Source organism: Zosterops lateralis (assembly GCF_965231275.1).
Source record: "Zosterops lateralis genome assembly, chromosome: 6".
NCBI lineage: Eukaryota > Metazoa > Chordata > Aves > Passeriformes > Zosteropidae > Zosterops > Zosterops lateralis.
Window position 1 is genome coordinate 35,001,744 of NC_139761.1, and position 12,756 is coordinate 35,014,499.

The following is a 12,756-nucleotide window of genomic DNA, read 5'->3' on the forward strand; positions in this document are numbered from 1 at the left end:
TCTCAGCTGCTTATAAAGCCTAGTCAGAGCTTCTCTAGCTTTTAGTACAGCAAGCAACATGGCATAAAATATAGCTGAGACTAAGGGTTATATGTCGCCTAGTCTAACTTAATCTAACTGTCATGTCTTTGTTATATCAAAACCACAAAAAGCAGACTGGTATCCCTGCAAGGCAATGCATTAAGGATTTTATGAAAGTTTTAGGATATGGTGAGGTGACAGTATATTAGTTGATGACCAGTGATTAGTTTTCATTCTGAAGCTATCTGTAGTAGAAGAGTAAAAGTTACTTATGTTAAAAAAAAAAAAGTTACAAATGTTGGTGGTTTTGTGGTTTCTTTTTAAACAGGGTCACAATCGTATCATAGCCTATAGTAGGCCTGTATATTTCTGTTTGTGTTGTGGTCTGATTTGGCTGTTGGATTATGGCAGCAGAAACATATCTACAACAAGATTCAAGTTGTACGGAATGGCTTTCACCAACCCATTGCTGCTGCTGTCAGCCAGGGACTTAGTTATAGGTGAGTGGCTTTTTCATGGATTTGAATTGTTTGCTTTACAATGGTAGAACTTTAGGGGAACATGCTCCCCTTCTGTAGCTTTGCTGTCAAAAGTGGCAGAGATGCCCTCTACTAAAATTTTTCATTATCCAATATGTTAGCCCTTATGCTTTAACTTTCTTATTTAACTTGAACCTGCATACACTACCCTTTGCTTATACTTAGCTGCTCACTAGTTAAAAAGACATTTTGATTTGGACCCTTTCGCACTCTCTGGAGGGACTTGTGGCAAATGTGTAGGAGAACCTACTCAGGTTTTTTGGTATTTAGCAATTTGACAGAACAGTACAGACACAATTTTAAAAAACATTATACACAGGTTAAATCTTATATAATGTGCCTCTTCTCAGAACAGGCCTATCAGCAATACCAAAAATACAATTTTTGAGCTGTACTTCCATTTTGAGGTGATCCCAATTGCTTTCTGAACAGCATGGTGCATTCAGAATAGTGATGACATTTAACTCCATTAACCTCCCTAAACGTAATGCAAAAAACAAACAACACAAACTCCAAAACAGCAGTCCTTTCCCCTGTTATTAAAATAATAACAGCCCTGTAGTCTCAAACAGAGCCCATGGAAAGGAGAGAGACAAACATTTGAAGACCATCTTACCATGGCAGCTTTAATGGAGCTAAGTTATTTGAGTGATCTTCTGTGGATCACTGCTTTGGAAGGGGTAAAAACAAATGTAAGAATTCATCTAAACTGCATGCTGTTGCTCTTCAGTTATGTCAAAATACCTGTATGTGAGAGACTCCAGCAGTTAAGTGTTATGTCTGCATGCCCCCAGACTGTTTTACGTCCAAGAAAAATGAAAAGTTGGTTTCAGTGTGGCTTTTAAAAATTTTTAATTGATTAATAAGATCTACTGACTCAAGCATTTTGGGTATTAGTTTTTATTACTTGATTTTAGGAATATGCTGTATTTTATGCCTCATTTTGCTTCCCCCTTCAACTTTCTGCTAATAATTCTGTATTAAATTTAAATGCCCAGAGGGAAAACGTCTAAGCTGCATATTTATGAACAGAAATTGCCCAGATATTTTCAAAGGTGCTTTTTGGGCAAATTCTTTGGTTCTCTTCATGTGCTGGCATACTTGATTCTGTATGAGTAATAAAAAAAGAAGATAGAAGATACTTTTGACTCATTTACACTAGAGAACTAGCTTCATTTCTCTTTATAATGCTGTCAGTTTTGGAAGTGTTTTCTTCCCTTTTCTACCATGTGGAGTCATTGCCATAAGGTATACCCATATCCCCATAAGATAATACGTAAATGTACATATAGGTGGTGTGTGTAGCTCACTGTGGGAGTGAGGTACTTTTTAAAAGTACTGAAGAGTGACTTTTAAAAGATGTGGTGGCATTTTCACCAGGCCATGTCCATCTTGGGATTAGCTTTTAAAACTACTTAGTTCAAGAGTTCTAAGAGGGTTTTGATCCTTACGTTTTACTGTTCTTCTGAGGAATCTTGCAGCAGCATATGTGGTTTATATTTTGTAGCAGTTCTTCCAATTAAAAAGTCAGATTACCAGAACAACTTACTCTACTTAAAAAAACCAAAACACCCCCCCAATAATAAAATAACCCAAAACAAAACCACAAAAGCAAAAATGATAAAACACCAAACGAAACAAACAAAAAAAGCCCCACCAACCTGCACTGCTCCGGCCACCCCACCTTCCCATGTGATACCCTTGCCCTTGGAGCAACTCTTAATGTTGCTGAAGCAGTGTTTCAAAAAGCTTTGTGTGTAGTGCAGACCAGGCTGGCTGCTAGCAAACATACTTGGTTAGGTAAAAATCTCAGCTGCCTTTTTTCCCCCGTTCCCAGGCAAAGGTACTAGAAGAACACAGGTGCAGGGCAAAACAGAGTTTGTGCTTAGATAGTGTAAATGTTGTCTCCTTGCCAACAGAGCATAACACTTTATTTTGTGTCCCACCTATTGCACTTGATCAATTGCTCTAAATCTACTCCACATTTATAACATTTATTTTATCTTTTCACCTAGTTGGTCACTGTTAGGAAATAATGATGTTACAGACTGTAAAAGCATCATAAATATTGTTTTTTTGCTGGACTGCTCTTTAAAAATTGTGTATTCCCAGAGCTGTGTAGTATTTTTTTTTCCAATGGGCCCAAGATAGTTTGATTTACAGACTTTTGGGAAACAACTTTATAGTCTATGAGTGACAAACACTGTATTTGCCTTCTGTGTGGGCTTCCTTGAGTAACAACTTGACATAGAGATTTGACTTGAGAATTTTGAAAAAGTATTCTCTTTAGGTATTGAAGAGCTGGTCTGTAGTCTTATATTTTCCAATTAGTGTCAGTAAAAAATTCAGAATTCAATGTTTTGCGCAGGCTTGCAACCTGCATGTTTTTAAATTATTTTGTTTTTTAGCATTACTAGGGAGTAGGGGGAAAAAATCAGATTCTCATTATCTCATTGTAGATATTTCTAATGTGATGTCCTTCAGTATCCAACCGTTCTGTGCATATAAAATTAGAAAATTAAATTTGAGACTTGTGGTGCTTTACAAGATACATTAAAGTCTGTTTCTTCTTTTGGACACTGAAGCTACAAGTCAATAAGATGATAAAACAATCCTCCCTAAACTGCCAGATTTTATTTGCTAGGGTTATTTTTGTTATTTGATCCTTCAGAACTTAGAACTTACAATATACTGCTGCGTGTGAATTAGATCTGAGCTACCATACCTGAACATGTCTAGAAGATTATTTCTGCATCTTTTATTCTTTAAGATGGAAAGTAAATGATATATACAGGTTGAGACATACCATTTTCTGTATTGAAATTAGGCAGCATTCATTTATCTTTACATTCTGAAATCCTGTAATTTGCAGATGTTTTCATGATTCATACAGTTGTCTGTTCTTGTAAAAAAAACCCAACCAGAAAACCCAGTCATTTAGGATTAGAACTTTCAGAAGTGGTGCGGGAAAATGACTAAAATTGTCAGATGTTATTAGTAGCAGAAAACCCACAGGTGGAGTGCTTGGCCTCCCTTACATCAGAGTGGCTGCTGTTAGGTTGCTCCTGGAACTCCAGACAGGCACTTTGGCTTGGATAAGCCTCACTTACAGTGAGTGAAAACTTACAAGTCTAATCTGTAAACACTCCTTGCTGATCTTTGCTAAATAAAAATGGAAAGTCTGAATTGACCTGTGTCCATGTCTACAGCAATTAAAAGGAAAGTACTATTGATTTGTATGACCTCTGCATACAATCAGTACTGAGTCATTGAACTAGAACTTTACATAATGTATATTTTCCTTAGAAATTTATAATAGAAATACTTAAGTGATGCTGAGTTAAAATGGGGTGTGTGATACCCTAGAACTTAAACTGAAAAATATCTTACTGTGCTCATATTCACCACTTTTTCAACTCTTTTTTTTTTTTTCTCTGTAGTGTTTACACTATGTTTCCCTATAGTATTCTTCATTGGTCTCCTGCCTCAGGTGAATACATTTGTGATGTATCTCTGTGAACAGCTGGACATTCATGTCTTTGGTGGCAATGGTGAGTGTTGTGTTTTGTGTCAGTGGCAAAAGTATGAGATGTGGAGCAGCCAAGAACAGTATGTTAGTTAAAAAAATTAGTGGTTACACTATTTTTATTCCTATCATCTAAACAGAATATTTCATTGTATTTTTTAAAAGCCTAAAAGTCTTCTGATTGATTATTGAGAAATAGAATTACCGTCCTACTAAGTCTGTCACTTTATTTCTCAACTGGTTTCTATTGCAGGTAATTATTCCCATGGTAAAGCTGTTTAATAACTAAGGAAATTAAAAAAGCCACTTGATAAAATCCTCTTGATAAAAATCACTTGTAGGGGAAAATACACATAGCTACTCTGGTTTGAATTGTCTTCTTTTTTTTTTTTTACATCAGAGGAAACTAGGGGGCTGATACTTTAAACTGAAGAATTTTGTATTCTCACTTAAGAATATAACAATGTATTTTTTTCTTTTCATTTCTATGATCTTCAGCTACCACAAGCCTGCTTGCAGCACTTTACAGTTTTATCTGTAGTATTGTGGCAGTAGCATTGTTGTATGGACTGTGCTATGGTGCCCTGAAGGTGAGAAAAATTTTATGCACAGTAAGCATTAATGTTTTGGGGTTTGTTCTCTGCTTCCTTCTGTAATAAGTAACTAAAGTATGCAACTAAAATAGAAATACTGAATAGAAATACTAGTTTGATTTATTAGGGTTTCATACTCTCTGAGCTGTGATGTCAGTAGAGGAGATGCAATGCAAGAACAAAGCAGCTTTTTTTGCTCTTGAAAGGTGTGTGATTTGTGCCTGTTCTAACAGGCTCTTTTTTTTTTGGTTGAAAACACATGACATTTATCATCTACATTACCATTCTACATCACTTCTTGAAAATATCACACAAGTGACCTGTTTCTAGCAGAGTCTGCATCTACTTGTGTGTTAACCTCTCAAAATGGCTCATGTAGGTATTTTTTTCTGGTGCTGCAAAAGTGAAATAGTATCTTCTGATTAATATTTACTGAGAAGAAACCAAGAAATAGTTTGTAGTGTCAAAGTGAAGATGTGTGCCTATCTGAAGGGGAGAGTTAGAGTTAGCTGGCAAAGGGACACCCCCCCCCCCCACACACACACACACACGCACTCCCTGTTTTCCTTGCTTGAAATGTTGTTTGAAAACAGTATTGAGTGTGATGCTGGTTCTGTTCATTCATTTCAGGTGTGTGTCAATAATCAGATAGACTCAGTTTACAATGAATTGTAGCATGTGTGAGTCCATCTCAGAGTTGAAAGGTTTTTCTCTTTTATCACAGAGTAGAAAGTTCCTAGAGGAGTTACTCCCAGGATGCTATCACCTGCAGGACATCATTAGCTTTCTGTGAATTTGTACACTTGTCTCATTAGCCTTTTGTAAACACATCCATTTAAGACAAACAAGCTTTAGCAAAGAGTAACTGTTTCATCTTTGCAGATCCAGTACAGACCAGGAAATACAAATAAAGCCACTGTTTAGTCTGCATTCAGCGCATGAGAAAAAATGAATCTTGAGTCCAAATACATATAATGTTCAAAATTAAGAAGTGACTACAGCTCTTAAGAGCCTGTGTTCTCGAGGAATGCAGGAAATGCTTCATAAGGGTTATGAGAAATGATGACTGTTTAATGATTAAGATGGTTTAGGCTTGAGGGATGTGCACTGTATTAGACTTTCTGATCTATAGTTAGACAAAGGTAAAGGTGAAACAGTATTTTTGTACAAAGTACCCTTGCTTATTTTTCTAGAATTGTAGTTAATTTCTCCATTCTCTGTGATATGCATAATTCTTGTATATCAGGTAAGTGGTGTGTACTTTCTCCTTTATATTAACATTTTGTTTCTATCTCCAGGATTCCTGGGATGGGCAGCATATTCCAGTTCTCTTCTCCATATTTTGTGGTTTGTTAGTGGCAATATCGTATCATCTCAGCAGACAAAGCAGTGACCCTTCTGTACTTTTGTAAGTGACTCAGTTTGTATCTCTTCCCAAATGAAGATGCAAGTTGCAAGGAAAAGCTATGTATCATGTTACTAGGTAGTACTGTTTGACCTTGTACTCACCAGCATTAATCAAAAATAGTGTATTCCTGGTTAGCTAAAAATTCTCACATTTTGCATCTAGTTCCTTCTCTAACAGTGACCTGTTTTGTGGCTTCTGGTAAATCCACTTACATGGCAAAATCAGATTAAACTGCCTGCAGATGTTCTCCAAAATGTCAGTCAGGTGCCACCTTTCTGCTGGTGGGTTTCTTGGGAATAACATGTACCCTTTCTGTGTTTAAGGAGGTGCTCAGTGCACTGGTTTAAGCTGAAATCCACAGGGGGACTTTAACACTTCATTTGTTGATGTATTCTTATATTGAATGTGTGCTCCAAGCACTTGTTCAAATAATTATGCTAAATTATAAAGATCTTTCTTGGTGATCAATATTCCAATCTAGCATGGAGAAAACAGATACTCATTTTATTCTGAGTTGGAGTAGAGATCTGATGCTGAGGATGTTGGATTCAGTTAATAATGATACATGTAAAACAAAATAGTTCCAGTAGGAGAAGCACCTCCTTCAGAATAGCCGATAAAAGCTCAACCACATACCTAGGTTAGGCAGAGCTTGAACTTGGATTTAAATGTAGCCATTATGTTAGATGAATTTGATAAACAGTGGCCTGGGGTAGATAGTGAAGGACCTCCACTGTGAACAACAAAATTAATGATTCATGAGTGTTTACATCAGAGGAAATTCCTTATCTTTCTTTGGGTTGACCACTAAACCTTGTCCAATTACTCTCAGTTCAGTTGATGAGGTCCTTTTCCCTAGATACTTGTTCTTTTGTTCTTTCCAAAAACTAAAGCCTGAATGTTCATGTTTAACCTGCAATTTTACCTGTTTAGCCAGATGTGGCACAGTTAAGCATTGTAATACATTGCAATATGTAATTTCCTTTGAAGATCTAGGGCTTGTTCTGTAGTGATCTTCCTGTCCATAAAATGAAATTATATTTCTGTACTATGTATAGTGTTGAAAAAAAAGTCACACTGAGAGATTGCCAGACAACTGGTTATGGCTCGTAACATTGCATGTGGGCTTCTAAAAGCTCAAGTGTAAGGTTTTAGGGCTTTAGGATCAGCAAGGCTTCCTAAGAATTTCAAAGTTTGGCCAGTCTGACTAATTCATTAATTAATCAGACTAGAATAGATTTATTTTGTTGTTGCTATTGAATTAAACCAAAGAATTCATGGTTTTTTAAAATCAGATTGAAAAATAGACCACTTCTAAAATTTTCAGGTTTCTGTTCAGTTATTTATGAATTGGAGTTTTGTTTCCTAATTGCTAAATTTCACTTAAAATTCAGTTTTTGTTCAGTTACCTGTGTTGCTACTAGAGAAACTGCAGTTTGAACATCTGGCTGCTGCTCTTTATAGTTGTGTTCTGTACAACAGAGAACTAATTCTTCTATAAAGTTGAGATCTCTGTAAATTTTCTCAGCTATGTGAAAGTGCTGATGTGCCAAAGTTAACTTTTTGTGATCAATATGTAATAAAACTTCTGACTTTATTATTATAAAACAATGCATGCTTTTCAGTGGGATGTTTTTCTTTCTTTTTAGCTCTTTAGTGCAATCAAAATTTTTTCCTAATTCTGAAGACAAAAACCCTGAGGATCCTCTGTCTGAAGTAAAAGATCCTTTACCTGAGAAGCTTAGAAATTCTGTAGTAAGTAGGCTTTTTAATGATTGTATTTTTTTAAATTCCATTTAAGCATTTGCTTTATGTTAGTTTATATAGCATTTGTCTGGATCTTGCTTAGCTCACACTTGTCACTTAGCGTGGTTCTAGTTGGAATGGATATCACAACATTTCCTTTCAATCTGCAGCTGAACTCATGTGCTACACCTGGAGTGTAGTGCTGATACTGCAATTTTAAGTTACTTGAAAGCAGGGAGGTGGAATTCCCTGGTGTGAGATCAGTGAAATATCACTGAGGATCTTCTTTTAGCTCATGGATAATTACAGGATGATGCTTGCTTTTGTGCAGAAGTTAGTGGGAAAGGGTTAATGGTGGCAAAACTATATTAACTCAGTATTTCTAATAATTGTGAGGAAGAGCTTTGTGCTTGCTGTTCCAGAAATGGAAAATAAAAATGATGGGGAAAGTATTTTGGAGCTGTTTGTGGTTTGTTTGGGTGGTCTAAGTTATTCTGTTGTTTGTTTTCTATTGGAAACACGTAACCTGTTCCATTTACTTAAACACTACTGTGATTTTTTTAGTACAAATTCACTCTAAATATTTATGGAAGTAGTAATATTTAAACATTATTCTTTTTCACACAATGTAGCAATAAGTAAGAGACTTAAGAAGCTTAGTATGTTTAGCTTGTACAAAAGAAGGTTGGATATTCATTTAGCTCAGCTGTAGGTTGACCTGTATGGCTGGGTTTTTCATAATACAGCAGTTACAAGCATGATGAGATACAGTGTGTGGAAACTGCAAATAAATATTTAGAGCAGAGAAACTGCAATTCTTCTGACATTTAGCAGGAGAGAGTGACCATAGGAGCTGCAAGCTCCTCTTTAGCTCTCAAACTGGTGATAGTTTCCAAGGGGACAGAGGAGCTGAGGATTTTGATAGTTTTTCTTACAGTGGTTTTTAAACTCAGGACAACTGATTTTAAAAAAAGTGAGTTATTGCCCAAGAAGTTAATGCTTGCAGGAGTAATTGCTGTGTGTAATTATTTGGCCGATTTTGTATCAGATAATCCTTTAATGATTTTCTGGGCTGTAAATATTGATGCTGTTTTTACAGAGTGTGAGAACAAGTCTTAACTTCAGGCTTCGAGTTGCAACGGCCCTAAGCACGTATTGCCCCCTTGTGGCTGAGTCTGGCATTACGCCTTTGGGAGCGAGTGTTGCCCCTTATCAGCGGCTTGTTTTTAATTTTTTAGGAGTAATGGAAAATCCACACTCGTTCCTCGGGGTCATTCCAAAGTTATCTTTACCCTTCTGCAAAGAAAGCAGAAAAGGGTTAAAGAGCCTCGTTGTTGCACCTGGTTGGTAGCTCTGCCCAGGCAGCACTCTTCCAGAGCTCTTAATTGCCCAGTAGTTTAAACAATGCTTAGAACATAAAGGGGAACTTCAATTGTCCCTTCCAGTACTTTCATCAGTGCTTCAAGGGGATCTTTACATCATCTCACAGTCCAGGATTAGAGAATATATTTGCTATATTGACTTGTCCTGTCCCACTATAAGTATGCATTTTTCCCTTTCACTTCAGTTGAACTGATGCTCTTAGCTGTAAGATTTATCTTGTGAAATTTCTAATAACTACAGTGAAAGTAGTTAACACTGGCATAATTAAAAAATCTTTAATTAGTTTCAGTGTTACTGCATTTGTGTATTAAGGAGGTATTGAAAGGTTGGACTCTATGTTGTGGGTATTTTCCACCTTTAATGATTCTAAAAGTCAACCAAAGCTGGTATTTTCTAAAATTATTTTATTTTGACTCTGCAGAGTGAACGATTGCAGTCTGACCTGATTGTATGTATAGTCATTGGTGTCCTCTATTTTGCAATTCATGTCAGCACAGTATTTACAGTTTTACAGGTAAGATGTTACTTCATGTCTTCAATTTGCCTTCTGTATGTGAATGCTCTGGTGTTATATAAAGTGTATTCTGGTAGTTCACTGAGTCTTCTGGCTAATTTTAGATGGTCTTTAGGCATGTAACATGACAAGTACATGACTGAAAGTGTTCACTTTTATGTGCTCAAAAGATCATTTTCCTTAGCTCTTTCCTATTTCCTTTTTATGTTCCAGACTTTTATTTTAGCCTCCAACAGAAAACACTCTCTTTTGAGTCATCTGTCTCAATTAAATAGTGTCAGGATTATTTTGAGATAAGGAAAAATGAAACTTTAAAAAAAAATTTTAAAATGTTTACTGTTTAAAGTTTGAGGAGCTGAATCTGAGCAGTTCCGTGCTGTCATGGCTCTTTGTAAACTACAGTATAGGGCAGTACCCCTTTTACTGGAATGATTATTTACAGGACCTCAAAGTTTCAAATTTTTGACCTGTATGTCTGGTTAGTGTTACTGCTTTGGATACTTTTAATGTCTGTATGTGACTCCTGATGATAATGGCACAGGACTAGATCCTGTGCTTGAACTTAAGTAAAGCATGTCCCTCCAGAGCTGCAATTACTGAGTTTCTTATTTTGGTATTCTTGTTATGGAACCACTGACTAGCTTATGAATAGCCTTATGTAAGGCAAACAAAAATTTCTGGCACATATTTTAGAAGGATTTTACCTTCCTGTTGCTGCCTAAAGTTAATGTAAGTAACTAATTTTAAAAAGCATATATATTTAGGTAACTTCATGTCTTCACCTGAAGTGCATTACTTATGCACATGTATTTGTGTTTTCTGAGGAAAACATCCCTTCTATTATTGTATGTCTGGAGTTTAGCACTCCACCTGACTGGTGCTTTCCCTCACGTTTGAGAGATTTGGCTTTGTGCTCTTCACCAGTTGTATATTTCATGGAATTCACAAAGAGCTTATGACAAGATAATGCAATCCCAGTTTTGCAATTATCTAGACATATATAGAAATTGAGAGAAAATTTTAATGTATGGAAAGCATTATTGTGAAATCTGGCCATCATCCCATGTTAATTTTGCAGTATTTCGTGACTTTTGTGCAAGGGATTGGTCTTCTGGGAGACTTCTTACCTTCCCAAGTGAATGTGAAATTAATGATTTGTTTTTGCTTATGCTTATACCTCCTTTAATACAGCAGATGGAAATGTAAATTGGGTTCAGCCTTTAGAGAAGAATACTTTTATAAAATGACATGCATATGGGTCAGAAGCAGTGGACTGTGAAAGAAGATTGGTGTGCTATTTTTACTTCAAAGTACATTTCAACTTAGTGAAAATTTGTTAGATGCAAAGGGGTTTTTTTCTGTTTTTTTTTCTCACAGGTTTTTTTATTTTATCTTAAAATTGGTAATACAGTTTCTCATGAAGAAATACATTAGGATTGCAGGAGCACCTGCCCGTATGCTGAAAAATACATTAGCAAAGTAATATTTTATTTCATTTATGAAACACAAATCCTAATTTCTTCAATTCTTCTTTTTAGCCTATTTTAAGTTATGTTCTCTATGCATTGGTGGGTACGGTAGGCTTTGTGACCCATTATGTTCTGCCTCAACTCCGAAAGCAGCTTCCTTGGCATTGCTTTTCTCACCCACTGCTGAAAACAAAGGAATACCATCAGTTTGAAGTCCGGAGTAAGTACTGTTTCTGACACTTTCTTGAACTTGCTGTAGTTGCTGACCAACTTATGTTACCTATTGATATACTTAATCTCTTTACTATTCTCACCACTGGAGGATTTCCTTATATCTCATCTATAAGTGTATTAGTTTCTCAGTTCCTCATGCTTTGATTCCGTGACATTTTGTGTATCTCTTAACTGACGGTGCTAATACAAGTGTTAACGTTATCTAAGAGCAGTTCCATTAAAACATAGTCTTCAAAAGCTGAAGTGGTAAAGTTTGTGTTTATGATTGCTTCAAGAATTTTCCATAAAGATCCAGCGTGTTTCACTCTGTATTCTTCAACATAGCGTGTTTTCAGATGTTTTAGAGGATTAGGTATGGTGAAGGCTGGTGGAGACTTCATCCTGGCAATGATTTGGTTTTTTAATAGTATTATTGACATGTTTAATGATAGAAAATACTGCAAGTGGTCAACTGATGGATGGAAGACACCAAAGGACTGGTCTTACAACTTGATCTGCATAGATATGTGCTTGCAGCTTGTGGTGAAGCCTATGTTTTCCTGGAGTCTTCCCCCAGAAATGTAGGAAAGATGAAGTTATGCTGCTTATCAGTTTCCCAGAGAGGATAAATATTGTGGTAGATTGTGAAGACTTCACTGTTGGAATGTTTTTATTGTTAACAGCAGACTTAAGCAATTCTATCTAAACTGCCAGAACTGATTTGCAAACTTTCTACCTTCGTAGCAGTCATTCAGTGTGGTCTTTTCATTGATGTCTAACTTGTGGGATTTTTTTTCCCAGTGATTGCATGTAAAGATGGATAAATATGAATAGCAGTTGTAGTATGATGTCATACTTAATCTGCAAGAAGTGAAAAGTGCAACTGTATGCCTCAATTAAAGGCATACAGTCTGTAAAACTAGAAAAGCTACAATTGGTGCCCTTTATGTGTGCATCAATGTTTACCATAACTTTTGACATTAAATTTTCTAGCCTATATTGTAGAATAAATCTTTTTATTTTAATTTGCATTCATTTGAAACATACCTTACAGTTCTTGTAGAAGTTTAAAAGAAGTTGCTGAAGTGAAAGACATTTGTGTTGGTACGTTACATAGGCTCTTCTGTATTGTGGAGTTGTAAACAGGAGTCTTTCAGATTGAGTAGGATTGAAAAACACCCTTTGGTGTGAGATAAAATGCATCATTTCAAACAGCTTCATCAATAGTAATGTTGAGATTATTGAAGAGGTGGAATTCAGTTTGTTTACTTCTGTGTACAGTACGCAAGTAGCTTGCAAACTGTTCTGCTCTTGTGTGAATAGTGCAAAAACTCTACTGGGGCT

General features: G+C 36.1%; 1 protein-coding gene across 8 annotated transcripts in view; it reads left to right on the top strand.

Moving 5' to 3' along the window:
- Window positions 1-12,756, top strand: part of PCNX1 (pecanex 1) — a gene marked incomplete at its 5' end in the record, with an annotated part of 89,637 nt that overhangs the window by 50,572 nt on the left and 26,309 nt on the right. For all 8 annotated transcript variants that reach the window (XM_083864265.1, XM_083864267.1, XM_083864268.1 and 5 more), the window contains 7 exons: window positions 350-521; window positions 4,001-4,111; window positions 4,585-4,676; window positions 5,978-6,087; window positions 7,737-7,842; window positions 9,638-9,730; window positions 11,269-11,419. In XM_083864265.1, coding sequence (XP_083720391.1) covers window positions 350-521; window positions 4,001-4,111; window positions 4,585-4,676; window positions 5,978-6,087; window positions 7,737-7,842; window positions 9,638-9,730; window positions 11,269-11,419 — 835 coding nt within the window. The remainder of the gene's footprint in view (window positions 1-349; window positions 522-4,000; window positions 4,112-4,584; window positions 4,677-5,977; window positions 6,088-7,736; window positions 7,843-9,637; window positions 9,731-11,268; window positions 11,420-12,756) is intronic.